The sequence below is a fragment of the Alternaria alternata genome (assembly GCF_001642055.1).
Source record: "Alternaria alternata strain SRC1lrK2f unplaced genomic scaffold CC77scaffold_4, whole genome shotgun sequence".
Classification (NCBI taxonomy): Eukaryota; Fungi; Ascomycota; class Dothideomycetes; order Pleosporales; family Pleosporaceae; genus Alternaria; species Alternaria alternata.
This window is the reverse complement of record NW_017306193.1, coordinates 141,936-155,029: the sequence shown is the minus strand read 5'-3', so window position 1 is coordinate 155,029 and position 13,094 is coordinate 141,936. Positions and strand designations below refer to the sequence as shown.

The window sequence follows — 13,094 nt, the reverse complement described above, 5'->3', positions numbered from 1 at the left end:
CGGTACCTGACCCCACCAGAACATCGTCCCCCACCGATGTGATCATGTTACCATGGCATTGATTCTTTTGTCAATTCTTCGTAATTATTAATTAGCCAATTTTAGATTTCATCATCCAAATTGCCCGCTTAGCACAGTGGTACTGCGTCGCACTCGTACGCAGCATATGTCCGATATGCGAAGATCCACGGTTCGATTCCGTGAGCGGGCAAACGTCGATGTTTTTGAAGTTTGCAACGTTTTATTTTGCTCGAAATCCTTTTTTTTTTGGGTGACAGAGAGAGGCTAGGCGATACGAGTCAAGTCGGAAGGCGCTAACTCTAACAAAATGGGATGCATGTAGTGACTAGTGCGCTGCCTCAGAGTAACATACAGTCGCGTATTCTCACATTTAGATCTCTGAGAAACATCATCATGTACACTTTACAGGTTCTTCTCCAAGGGCAAGGTCCTTCTTAGCTGACTCGTCTTGTCCGCATGTAAGGAGGGTAGATTATGCACTCGCTTTCTTCGTAAGCGCGTTGGCAGATTGGTACTGACAATCTGATAATGGCATGTGCTTCCACCAAATACACAAATCAACTAGATGCACTAACGTGGAAGCATTGCATGTGCCATCAGCGGAATGGCTTCTTGACTGATATTCACAACGCAAAGACAGGCTGGATCCTTGCTCTCTACGTTTTCTTTCGTGCGAGTTACTCTTGAGTGGTTTCCCGTTTAGACCAGGAACAAGCTGACCAGCATTGGAGATGGGGGTTCATCGAGCACGAGTTTACAGTACTCTACGCTCTTCGCGCATCGTCGACAATTTCCCAGTTGCGAGTCTTTGACTAGTATTGATCATACTAGGATTGGACCGTCCATCACAAATACTGTTTAGCGTTGTCTTACAAAGGCGGAGGTGCGAGCCAGTAGCGTGCGCTCAAACTTGGGTTCGAGTTGAAAGCAGATAGACTTCCTGACTTCCCGATCTGTCAGCCGGAAACCTGAAGCCTCTTCATGGCGTCTCGCATCTTCATTGGCAAATGCCTCCTGTGGATTTTTGTCCCGCTGATGCGATTATGATTGAGCTGCTCTAGGTGTGCGCTCTTCGTACGATTGCTGCGTCATATAGATACCGCTGAGACTTACATGAGTGTTGAAATATCGGTAGATGTGTATGTGTTGGTAACCAATAGTTGTGGAAATGGTGCTTAGTGATGCACGTAGTAGCGCAGCTATCTGCTTAGAAACATGGCCTGGACCCGAATTGATATCCGGACAGACCGTCGACTGGAAAGAATCCATAGCAGGAGTCGGAATGCAATGGAGAATGCATATCATTTTTGGATTGGAGAAATGCTTTCGTCGGCGGCAGACGTGGCCAGTTGCGGGTTGAGCGATTTGATGGCTTAGAGAGTATCCTACTAGAGATTCGCTTGCGTGATTTTACTTGGAGACGGGGGCTGGTCGCTCGCTTGAAGATCCTCACTTGGTTGTTAGAATATGCCGCAATCTGATGAAATACCTAAAGCGGTAACGCAATGGCGAAGACTGGTACCGACGTTAGACTGAACGTGGTGAAGAGGACGTGAGGTGGGCGGAGCAAACGCTGACCCACTCGCCGCATGCCAGCAAAGAAGCGATGCGCGTGCGGCGGGCACAATAGCGCATCTCGGTGTAGAGCTGTTGACGCGGGGTTCTGGTGTTCGTAAACATGTGGTGGCTCAGGCTTCCAAGGACCGCATCGTGCACTTGGCATAGTCGACTCATACTTGGTCAGAAAGCGACGTGAAGTCGCATCGCAGCATTGCGTTGCTATGGTGCCGCAGCATGCATATATGCGAGTTCTTGGATTTGGCGGTTAGCGGTCTCCTGATCAGCCTCGTACAGCTTCAGCGGTGAAGTCAGGCCAACGGATACGTGTCGAAGCGAGTCGTACGGTTAGACTGGACCCATGCGAGCCGCACTACTCAATGGCACAAAAGGGCTGTGCGCATGGAGATGAGAGACTCGGTAATCGCAATCCGGTATACGAAGCGACGGCTGAAAGCGCCACAAGCTGTGCTTTCCTCTTTCGGGATCGTTCGTCCTGGAAGCACGCCCTCGCCGGAGCCGGTGTAGTGGGAAAGGGCGGAGCGGAGACGGATGGTACGGACGCACTGTTCACCGTTTTTTTGTTTGTGCCTGACACTTGACGCACAGATGCCAAAAGCTCAGGACATTGGACAGTCGGGCTGTAGAAGCGCAAAAGTAATGAATTGAAGACGATGACGAGTGCGCAAATAGCCTAATCGCAGGCTGTCTGCTACTGAGCACGCGATTGCGAAGAAAGCGCATGATCGTGTCATCAAATTACACTGGTTCATGCAGGGTCGTTAGCGGGTTTGTCAGAAGGTATTTTTCAGCATCAATGACAAAGCCAGCCCGCATACCAATGGCAGCCGGGGTGCAGATGGGAGTTAGTAATTCTGTAATTGTGAGGTCGGGACAAATGACAGTGTCGGAGCCCAGGCGTGATTGGTGCCTTGTCTTTGATGATGATGTGCTTGGGCGCGGGGGTGAGAGTGAGTGGCAGGTCCGCGTGGCCTAGATGGTGGCTTTTGACGATGCGGACGAAAGACGTGAGGATAGCCAAACGCCGATGTGCTAGGCAGCCGCGAAACCAAGGTTGCAGCACATCGGCCGAGGCGAGGACTATGTAGGAAAACGCAAACAATTCGCAGTAAGCCTAACGGTGATTTTGTCGCGCGGAGGGATTGTGCAGCGTCGGGCCCGACAGGGTTGCGCGCGCTGTCAAGGTGCAACAGAGGCGCCTTGGGCGAGAGGGTGACGGGGCCACGTTTGACAGCCACAGATTCAGGGCTGACCGCTCTGCTTGTACAGAGGTCCGTGGCTTAGCCCTTACGACAGCGCATCCTAGCAGCGCAGGCAGCCAGGCAGGCAGCCAGACAGGCTCAATCAGCCCAAGCAGTCAGTGCAAAGAAAAAAGGAAAACCCTGATGGCGCGATGTGGGAGCGACATGTGTGATGCAATTCATCGTGAGTTAGTAAACGCCGACAAACAGCGAGACGCCGATTAGGCTAGCCATGTGCAGAGCATGTGCTGGGCAGACTGTATATCCGCGCAACGTCCGGTGTCCGCTTCGTAACGCCCGTATGTGCATGCGGGCGAAAGTCTCTACGACCGACCGGGCTGTCTCGTAAGCCGCGCTAGCACCCCTGCAGTCGTGTGAATCATAGTGTGTTAGCTCACCGCATCCGTCCCTGCTCGGCCAAGAGCGGTGGAAACATGCCAATAATTCCGAGAACCCGTTATCCATCCTCTATGCGTCAGGGAAACATAAGAAACACGCGTGCCCTCGCTTCAGATTCCATCACCAGCTCAAACACCAGTCCACAACACCACAGCGAATAACAGACTACCCCAGACTCCGACTTGCCCATCATCGCCGCTACCACAAACCATCAATTACATCACACCTTCCCGGCTTCTACCCACGCTCGGATCACCTTCCCTCGATTGGCCGCTGCTTTAAGGTAGGTTTGCACCCGGGTCTCTCCAAGTCATAAACCAAACTGACTCACATTTTTTAGCCTCTCACCATAGACTACTGCCTTATACATAACAAACATCATGCCTTCCTCATCGCATCTCCGCATACAAACCTCCTTCGAGCCCTTCACCGCCGAGACCACCCGCTCCCACTTTGTCTCTTCACCACCGCAAAAGAAGCAGAAGATGTCTCTCACCCAAACCTACTACATTGCTGCCTCCGCCCGCTCCAAGCTCGGCAAAGAGGCATGCAGGGCCGACCACGACCTCCGCCTTCTCGTTGGACACGCAAACCTCCTCGACAGCCTCATGGTCGAGCTCCAAGACGCCGAACGCCAGCAAGAACAATGGTTCAACCAGACCATGGCCAAGGCCTCCAAGTCCGAAGAGCCCCGCCACATTCAATGGGCCGACAGCATTGCTGAGGAGGAAGACGACGACGACGAGTCCGACTCGGACTCTGAGAACGAAGACGACTTTGACATGATCCCCCTGCCTCGCCGCATCGCTCAGTCACCAGTTCAGATCAGCACAATGGAGGTCGACGACGACGAGGATGAGGACGAATTCTACGACGACATGGAGGACGACTCGGAGCTCGCTCTTACTCGAGTGCCATCGCAACTACAATCACCACCCGAGCTCACCTACGAAGAAGAGTCCGATGACGAGTCACCACCTACATCGCCCCCACAAGCGTCTTTCAACTTCTCCGACAAGGAGGCCATGCTTACAACAACCTTCTACGACGCAAAACCAGCCTCGCAAGACATCGAGGACCATCCGCTGTTCATGGATACCACCGCTCCGCTCATCTCAAGTTATTAGGCCAGCACATCAACGTGTTCTGACCTTTTGATTTTTGATCTAGCATTTTCAGCGAGCGTGTCCTTTACAGCATAGCGTGGCATTTGAGCATTATATCCTTTGGTTTTATTTTATTGGCATATACCGCAGGGGCGGTTGGGATCTTCACGAAGATATCAGGAAACTACTCTACTCTGAAATGTTGCATGGATATGGGATAGGAGGATTTGGGACATTGGTCGCGAGCGGTTCGAAGTCTCCCGAAGGCGATGGTCGAGACTCCCGCCTATAGCTAGATTTTCAATGATGATCATTACACCCACAAAAAACAATCTCCACACTCTCTTCAGGTGATGCTCTACTATCGCTGCACTCTGCATGCTAATCACATCCTATCGGGTCACAGGCACACTTGCCATGCATGACTGATGAACTGTCACCAGCACATAGTACAAAAACCCCACGCATTACAGTTGTCTGCCAATTTGCGCAGTCACACATGTGTTACTGGGAAATTCTAGGGTTGATCGACTTTTGGCCAGTGCGTCAGACCCTGGCCCTCGCATGCCTCCCGCATAGGGCGGGCACCTCGCGTCGCGGCCACGGCTGCTTTTCGCCGAGCGAGCCTCTCGCATGGCGGAGCGACGCTTTCGCATCGCCTTCGCAACGCCTGCCTGATGAAAGTACACTTCCGGTCAATCAACTTCGTATCCCCGCATACAGAAAGAAGGCGATGCGAACTTGATTGCGTACACTGACCACACTGCCCCACGCACCGTCAATCCTCCAAGAACTTCTGCCTTGGAAGAAACGGCCTATGCAAAGCATGCCACACACGCAGCCGGCTCAACTCGGCCTTTGTTCGTGTCCTTGTCCGAAAAGTATGCGTATACGTATGCGGGTGGGATGTTCGGAGTTTGAACGTGCCCGATCGGACACAACAGGAGCTCGCAGTACGGACGGTCACGTTTTGTTCCGCTCGGTCGAAACGCGGGCATGTGAGCCAGACCATGGAGCGGATCATCAGGGAGCCATGATCCGTCTCACGCGGATACGCATTATCCACTCACACTCTCATTTCGATGCACTTGACAGTTGTCTTGATGAGCGGACCATGGCATCCCGTCGCAGAACCCACTTGTCGAGACCTTCTGGACCCTCGCAAGATTTGATCTGAGCATGGTCTCCCGTCTCCACACTGTCACAAGTTGTAGGCGGAAGTTACAGCGCTGATCTCTCCTTTTCCCCACGCTCCACCCACCGTGTCGCGGCGATACCGGGGCTGACCGGTCGTCTCGAAACATCAGCATGGCATTTGAAATGATCAAATCTCAGGTCAAAGTCGGTACCAAATATCGACACCAAACATGTCTATGCGCAACATCTTCGAGTTTCATCATGTTTCGATTTGTTTGGTCAACGAAACGATTCAGATGCAGAGTATTCGTACAACCATCGACGATTTGCTTTTGCTACACACGTCCGTTGGCGGCCTCAGTTTAGTCCGGCATGCAACGCTGCGCTGTGGTTCGCGAGTCTTGGTGAGACATGTACGAATCTAACTCGCGCGTAGCTCGCTCTAAGCAATCCGCTCACAGGAAGCAAGACCCTGCTTCTCAAGTTTGGAGCATGTTGCCATAACGTGTCATGGTCATTATTGCTGAGCTGGCATGCCAACTCAGCTGCTTGTTTATTTCTGTGCCGCGTCTTCCCTGGCAACGCCTTATGTCTGTTTGTTCCTGATCCTTTATTGCCAATCAAGGAATTTGGTGCTCAAACAGGGAAACAGGGCGCGCCTCAGGCAGCCCCGATCTGACGATCAGATCATCTACGCCAACATGATCCGCGCATGCACGTCCTGGGTGCTGCTCGATAAACACCACATTGTCACTCAAACTTACCCAAACACATGTAATCAATGCCTATTGCTGATGTCATTCGTCTGTAATCAGATTCCGCGATAAACACTTCTCACTCAGCTCACGCCGATACAAGTATGGGTCGCCTAGGAAGCTGGCCTACGAGAACACAGAATGATCGTCGATACCTTGCCAATAAGAACGGACTATGATTTGTTGTTGATCATCTGGGGCGGAGCGGACATAGTAGACGGTGATAAGATAAGCATAATCGAGCCACATCATCAGCCACGTGCATACAGTAGTTGTGACCAGCCATGGTCATCTCCTCATTTCCCCCTCCCCCTAAAGCTTGCGATAACCGTTCCTTCCCCTCCGAGGTCGTTTGCATCATCAGCAATGTTCACTGATCGAGGTCTGGACTTGCCAGCTTCGATAAGCTGGTTCCCATGATGATGCCGTCAACGGTCAGGGCGGGAACCAGGGTCTATGACATGTTCGCTGTCAAGCCGGATTCCTCGGACTCGGACACGCCCTCCTCGCGCGCCGGGAGCGGAATCTTGTCCTTCCAGTCCAGAAGATCTACGACCTTACCAAGATCGGTAGGTTTCATGTCGATCGCTTGGTCAACGGCTTCCGCGGATTGCCAAGCACTCCCTTTTCACTATACGGTGTTCCGTATCATTGATTCAAGTTGCCAGCTTCCTTCGACACAACAACGAGATCTCGAAACCCGATACGCAACCGTCAGGTTGTTGTGTCGGCCGACGCCTCCAAAAGCAGCAAGCTCAAAACTGATTGTGCATACGGATCCGCTCAGAACCTCGCGCCGACCCGCACCGAGGCAGCACATGTTGTGCAGGAAACTTCTAGCACGGAAGAAAGGAGCCCTGAAGTCGTTCGAGCAAAGCAGCGAAAATTTGACGGAAGAGAACTTCTAGAGCGTACCATCTGCACCAGCTGGGTAGATCCTAGTCCGACGTATCTCCTTACACAACCACGTTTTCTGTCAGTTTTCCTACGGAGAATTTTCCGCCTAGTATGCCCGGCCCACCAACAGCCAGGAAGTTTGTACACAAAAACATGGAGAAAAAGTTTTTTCCGTTTACTAGCAGGAATTTCGCATTTGGCGCAGGTATCACACCATGGTCAGGACTAGCGTGCGTGGCTGGGGGCGGCAGTACCTGTCGATGAGACCTCGGGAAGCTGGTCCCTCGTATCAGCTTCGCCCGAGCCTCGGGTGTTATAAACCGCACTATCGTGAGCTTTCTGTGTTGGTGTTGAGGCGCGTGCATGCCATGATGTGGAGTCTGCGGTAACATGTGTCCGCAAAGTAGTCTGCGCACACACCGCTTGGTAAGATTTCGATATGCAGCCAAATCTTCCTTTGTTGCTGTAAAGCGGCGTGATAGCATGGGCCCCACTGAAGATTCCTTCCAGTCGCTTATTCACCCATTCGTATCCTTCTCGAATAGTCGGTAGTACACAAGGCTTCGGCTTTCCCCGAAGACTACCTACTGCTGCGCCTAGACCAGGTCAAGGTAAGGCGTTGGTCATGGCAGAGGAGTGACCGCCCATGTACGGTAAACACCGTTTTCAGGAGACATGCCCGAGCTGAAAAGCAAGCATGGGTGTTGTCTGCTTAGAGGGCAGTCAATCAAGCAGCTTTTGGAGTAAAAGACGCCAAAAGTCATTCTTTTCATCTTTAATTGAGGCCGATCGTGTAGACCTAGAAAGGTGTCCAGTATCGAAGACGCCATGAGGAAGGGCCAAAGAAAGCTGCACAAAGAAACCCAACTTCGGCCTATTCTAACACCTCTCCCAATCCGATAGCTGCAAGACGGAGCCTCGTTATTAGACTTTGCCCCAAGACTCTCTGTTCCAAACAGTCTATTGGCGTCTTTTGAAGCTACTGCAAACGATTCACCAGTGATCTCAGCACCTGATCAGCCAGCACACCGGATTGTCAGACGTACTGAGTATCTTGGGCATCACTCTAGCAAGTACTAGCAATGACTCAAGAGCAGACCGACACCCATATAAGATAGGCTTAGGTCGACTCATTGCTAGTAAGGGATCGTTCTCTTTATGAGAGTTTGTAAAATGCGTGCCAACAACGCGATCGTTCCAACTTTGCATGTCATCCGACACGGGATCAAGATCGAACCAGCACTTCTTAAAACTAGAGCATACCACTCTCTTAAACAGCGTCTCTTTGTCTTGGATTTATGTGTGAATGGCATCGCTTCAAGTTAACTAACCATCTGCGTAACTACTACTCTGCTCCAGCTCTGAATCACGGCCGTCTTTATTTATTTTGCCCAAATTTTTGCTCAAGATTCTCGACACCTTACTACCAACCCTTTCTGGGTTACCTTCATCCTCTTCCTCTTCCTCTTCCTCTTGGTCTTCCCAGGCTCACCGGTATTTTCATCGTCATAGTACTGATCATCATTTCTTCGCGGGCAAGAAACCAACCATCTCCCTTCTTTCTCGGTAAGGGGTTCTGTATCCCACTCGGACCTCGCATATCCGTTGCCCAAGAACCGTAGGTCTATCTCACAGGTCTTCTACTCCAACAGTATGACAACAACTACATTGTAGGCTTGCGTAATGTGACCTCATGAAGGCGTCATGGGAGTCACTTTCCGTCAAAACACTTCTTGTTCAGCCTCACCAGCCACAAGTTAGAACCGGGTCAATAGACGTCCGCAACCTTTGTACCCAACCACGTGGGCGGTATCGAACGACTCAGTCACAGGAACATCGGAAATCTTGTTGGACAATGGTTTCGTGCGCTTCTTCGTCGTTGCCCTAGGTTCTATCTTATTATTTAGGTATCCTGTTACGAGTTTCTCTCTCTCTTACTTACCAGCGTACTTCCTTGCTTTCTTTCTTCTATATAAACAAGAGGTCTTTCCTTGTACATGGAACATAAATAAATTAACACTTCTTTCTGTTCTATACATCTCTTGCATGCCTTTCCGCTCGACACGAGAACTAGGATGTTATGCAACTTTGAACCGTACTTGAGGTGCCTGTGGCCGACGTAGGGGCCTGTATTTGTGTGTATTGAGGACTTCATATTCTGAAATTTCAATCAGAAGCGTACGGACCAGACATAAATTAAATAGCAGCAACATTCATAGAAAAGTTACATGTACTAAACAAAAGTCGATTTTGGCAACACGTTCCTAGGGTCTACTAATGACATCATAATCTCCCCTGTAGCAATACAGATAAACTCACTGCTCAGCCCCATCTTCCTTAAAACGTGATTTAACCAGCAAATGTTTGTGAGAAACCCTCACCCTCTTTTTGCGTAGTGGTCTCACTAGTCTTCCTCTCCTCAGTGGGAGCACTGATGGGCTTGTCTTCCGTCTGCTTCTGATCCAAAGAGGCATCCTTGACGTTGTCCTCGTTGTTTATATTTGAACCGGATTCAGGGAATGCGCCAGGGGCATCTGAGGAACCGGGTACAGTCTCAGCTACCAAGGGTTCTTCTGGTTGAAGTGCAGATGAAATCTTAGAAGTAACGGATGACAGAGTTTCCGACACTTGAGAAGCCGCCTGTTCAAGGGTTGATGGCGCCTTCTCGACTGTTTCAAGCTCAGGGCCAGGTTCGCTACCATCTTTTGATGTACTCTGTGTGAGCTGTGGTTCTTCCGACTCCGCTGAAACGGGTTGGTCCACTTCACCCTCAGTAATTGCTGGTTCATCCGTCTTGGTCGAAGCACTGAGTGACTGCTGTATCTGAGCCGCCATTTTTGCAGCGGGCACATCGAGACTACCATCTTCTTTGAACGTCCAAATAGCGGTAACAGGACCGAAGCTAAGCGACTGCCTCGGGACAGCGACTTCAGCAGTAATGGTAGCAGCTGCAGCTGGTGACGGAGATGCAGCAGGTTTCCTTCTTTGCGGGCCCTTAGCTCTACCCTTGCGAGCATCCGGAAGTGGTGCCGTCTCCTTCTCTGCTTCTTCTTCCTCTTCGGGTTCCTTGACCTTAGGTGGTGCGTGAGGACCGAGACCAAGTTTGCTGTTGAGGTCCTTCAGGAAGCCAGCCTGGAGAGCTGCAATCTTTGAGCCAGCGGGCCGGGCGGGGACGGGAGGCTTCGCCTTCGGCTGAGAAGCATTGTTATCGCCTGCCTGTGACTCAACAGTTGGTACTTTCTCCGAAGAGCCGGTAGATGGCTTGCCTGGGCGAGCAGGAATTTGCGGCTTCGGACGGTCTGGAATGATGGGCGCTTTCTTGTCGTCACCAGAAGCCTCTCTCTTAGCTGGTCGGGCTGGAACACTAGGACGAGCCGGCACCTGTGGCTTTTGGTCAATTGGCGAGTCTTCAGCATACTCATTCGAATCCTCCATCTGTGGTGTGCTGACTGTAGTTTCAAGATAGTTGTGAGACGGCGCATCTTCCCAGATGTCTTGGCTTGGGAAGCGCTGCTGCATTCCAGGGCGACCAGGCGTATCGTCTCGAACCTTCCCAAGGAGCTTGTTCTCTGCCGCAAATTGTCTAGTGTGTTCGGGGAGAAATGATGTCTGGTCTTCCTTGTTGATCTGGTTCTTGCGCTGTTCTTCTATGTTCGGGTCTTCAAAGACCTTTGCAGGACTCACATTGTCGTTGGCACCAGCAGTCCTTGGCTCTTCCGCCTCTTGAGGAGTGTCTACGGTAGTTTCGAGTTGCAGACTACCAGGCGTGTCTTCCCAGACATCTTGACTTGGGAAATGGTGGCGAGCAACGCTTGGACGCTTGAGCTTGTCGACCTGAGACTTGGGTTTTTTGTTGTCTTCCTCATCCTCTGGGAACAAGGGTTCATACTCCTTGTGAGACTCTAGTGGGGTACCCCCGCGATCAAATTGTGCTGGGCTAGAGATGACGCGTTGCTGCTGCGTGCTATTGTTCCGGCTTGAGCTCCTGCTGTGCGTGCGCTGCTTTGTGACATATTGCGGGTTTCCGTCCTCGTTAAGCGTGTACTCATTGCCGTGACGCTCTAGCTCAGGTGATACAGCAGGCTGTCTCCACTCGGCGTCTGGGTGTTTCTTCAGCTCATCCGAAGCTAGGATGGGAGTGCCGTATCCACGCTCAGTAACCCATCCGCCTTTCTCAGACGTGTTGCCACCTTCAGGACCAAGATCTTCAGTTGGCGGATCATAGCCTCCACCGTGAACCTTGCTAGCGCGGTGCGCAGGGGGATCGATATGAATGACTTCGCCTTTGTCGTTGACCTCTTGGCCTGCTTCGTTACGAAGCGGTGAGTCGACGTAACCACCCTTAATTGAGGCAGGGCGACCCGACGACTGCGGCCTGGGAGAGGCCATTCGCGAAGCATACTCCTCAGTAGCCCTGTAGCCGATCTGTTCGTCGGGTGTACTGACTGCATCTCGGCTGGTGCCTGAAAAAACCAGTTAGGAACAATTGTTTGACACAGAAGCTGCTGCCAACTTACCCATTCCAACGTCTTGAGACCTGGTGTGCACTAGCTTCTCAAGGTTGTCCGCACGCCAATGATAATCCTTCCTATTTTCTTGAATGTGAGGGCCATACTCGCCGGCCTTCTCGCGCTTGAGATCCTCGGGATGCTTTTCATACCACTTCTGCTCAAAATCGTCTGTTGAAATCTTGCCATGACCGTGCATACCGTAGCTGCCAGGAGGACCATGGAAGATTTCACGACCGCTCTTGGTGCGGCCGTGATGACGACCTCCGGCTTTCTGGTGGAAACCTACTCCTTGGGTGCCGGGCTGTTGCGCATAGGGCGAAGGACTGGGAGCCTGGACATCTCCGGCGTTGCGGAACATGGGTACCTGCACACCGATCTCGGGAATGCCGTGTTCATCCTTGTCGTTGTAGAGAGAGCTGGGGCGTGAGCCAGCGGAAGATCCTGAGCGACCGGACTTGGCCTGAGAGACCTTGTCGTCAACGGACAGCTGCGAGCCAAAGCCAGCGGCAGCAGCTGTCTGCGAGTCGGTCCGCGTCACGGCCTGGATCCTACTTTTCGCGGTTGAGCTGGGGACTGAGGCAGTTGGAGCATGCAAAGGCAAGTCTCCTGCCACGTTCTTCATATGTTGTGGTGAGCCGCCCTGGTTCTCGCTTGTGAGGGTCTTTGACAGATCTTCGAAACTGGCGTATTCGTTGCCTTCTTCTCCGAGCGAGGGCATGGAGACGCTCGGTGGACGCGAGGGCAGATCGGTGCTAAGACGACCGCCCTCCCTGGGCGGTCCGCCATGTACGTAGGTTGGGTCGTTGAGAGGGGAGCGGGCATATCGGTCCCCAGCTGGAGAGACGGAGCGTTCGACGCCACGCTTCGGGCGTGGAGGAATCTTGGGGACGTCCATGTGGGTGCCCGGCGCAGGAGAAGAGCTGTTCTGGGCCCGCGCGGGGCGTGGAGGTATCGTTGGTGGAGCACTCATTGTTTCTGAGTCTGTTGCTCGGGTGGGTAGGTGAGGGGTGGGTGTTGGGGAAACTACACGACGTTGAATGTCAGTGACAGAGCCGGAACATTGAATGCTTGAATTGAGCAGGGTGTAAGGAGCAGCCCGGTCAGTTGAGCAGAGGAAACGGGCAGCTGTAGAAAACTGCTCAGCTCTGGCTCGGGCAGTTTCCTGCAGGCCAGGCCAATAAGCGCGGCTAGGACTTGAAGACCCAACGATGCTGGACAAAGCGGATACACTGGGTACTCACCTCGAATACGCAATTGGACTGGAGACTACAAATGAGGCTGGCAAGAGGGGCAGATAGCCAAAATGGCGCAAATGGATCGGTTTTGTGAAGCTGGGGCGGTGCACTTATGTAGCAGAGAGCTTGCGACCCGCATTTGCATCATGCCTGGGTATGGCGTATGGGCCCTGGTCTTCTGCACGCGGCTACCATCGTCACCCTCCAAAACCTG

The 13,094-nt window shown here is 52.2% G+C and overlaps 3 protein-coding genes and 1 non-coding gene across 4 annotated transcripts; 2 read left to right on the top strand and 2 right to left on the bottom strand.

Moving 5' to 3' along the window:
- Positions 1 to 122: 122 nt before the first annotated feature.
- On the top strand, positions 123 to 211 carry CC77DRAFT_t20. The gene has a single exon. It is a non-coding gene; the product is annotated as a tRNA-Thr (tRNA).
- Positions 212 to 3,159: 2,948 nt separating this feature from the next.
- On the top strand, positions 3,160 to 4,678 carry CC77DRAFT_982379 (hypothetical protein). Its single transcript, XM_018536115.1, has 2 exons — positions 3,160 to 3,522; positions 3,580 to 4,678. The coding sequence occupies exon 2, from the start codon at positions 3,620 to 3,622 to the stop codon at positions 4,364 to 4,366; it is 747 nt and encodes a 248-aa protein (XP_018389024.1). The 5' UTR covers positions 3,160 to 3,522; positions 3,580 to 3,619; the 3' UTR covers positions 4,367 to 4,678.
- A 2,962-nt stretch (positions 4,679 to 7,640) lies between these two features.
- Positions 7,641 to 8,696, bottom strand: CC77DRAFT_614584 (hypothetical protein). The gene is made up of 2 exons (XM_018532452.1): positions 8,181 to 8,696; positions 7,641 to 8,116 (listed from the first exon to the last, which is right to left on the bottom strand). The coding sequence occupies exons 1-2, from the start codon at positions 8,341 to 8,343 to the stop codon at positions 7,758 to 7,760; spliced, it is 522 nt and encodes a 173-aa protein (XP_018389023.1). The 5' UTR covers positions 8,344 to 8,696; the 3' UTR covers positions 7,641 to 7,757.
- A 455-nt stretch (positions 8,697 to 9,151) lies between these two features.
- CC77DRAFT_956206 (hypothetical protein) lies at positions 9,152 to 12,983 on the bottom strand. The gene is made up of 3 exons (XM_018535501.1): positions 12,887 to 12,983; positions 11,652 to 12,807; positions 9,152 to 11,597 (listed from the first exon to the last, which is right to left on the bottom strand). The coding sequence occupies exons 2-3, from the start codon at positions 12,613 to 12,615 to the stop codon at positions 9,484 to 9,486; spliced, it is 3,078 nt and encodes a 1,025-aa protein (XP_018389022.1). The 5' UTR covers positions 12,616 to 12,807; positions 12,887 to 12,983; the 3' UTR covers positions 9,152 to 9,483.
- Between the last annotated feature and the right edge of the window lie 111 nt (positions 12,984 to 13,094).

Coding starts and splice junctions, on each gene's coding strand:
- CC77DRAFT_956206 (XM_018535501.1), bottom strand. CDS start 12,615: ATGAGTGCTCCACCAACGATACCTCCACGCCCCGCGCGGGCCCAGAAC. Junction 11,598..11,651: donor GTCTCAAGACGTTGGAATGG/GTAAGTTGGCAG, acceptor TGGTTTTTTCAG/GCACCAGCCGAGATGCAGTC.
- CC77DRAFT_614584 (XM_018532452.1), bottom strand. CDS start 8,343: ATGCAAAGTTGGAACGATCGCGTTGTTGGCACGCATTTTACAAACTCT. Junction 8,117..8,180: donor AGTGATGCCCAAGATACTCA/GTACGTCTGACA, acceptor AATCGTTTGCAG/TAGCTTCAAAAGACGCCAAT.
- CC77DRAFT_982379 (XM_018536115.1), top strand. CDS start 3,620: ATGCCTTCCTCATCGCATCTCCGCATACAAACCTCCTTCGAGCCCTTC.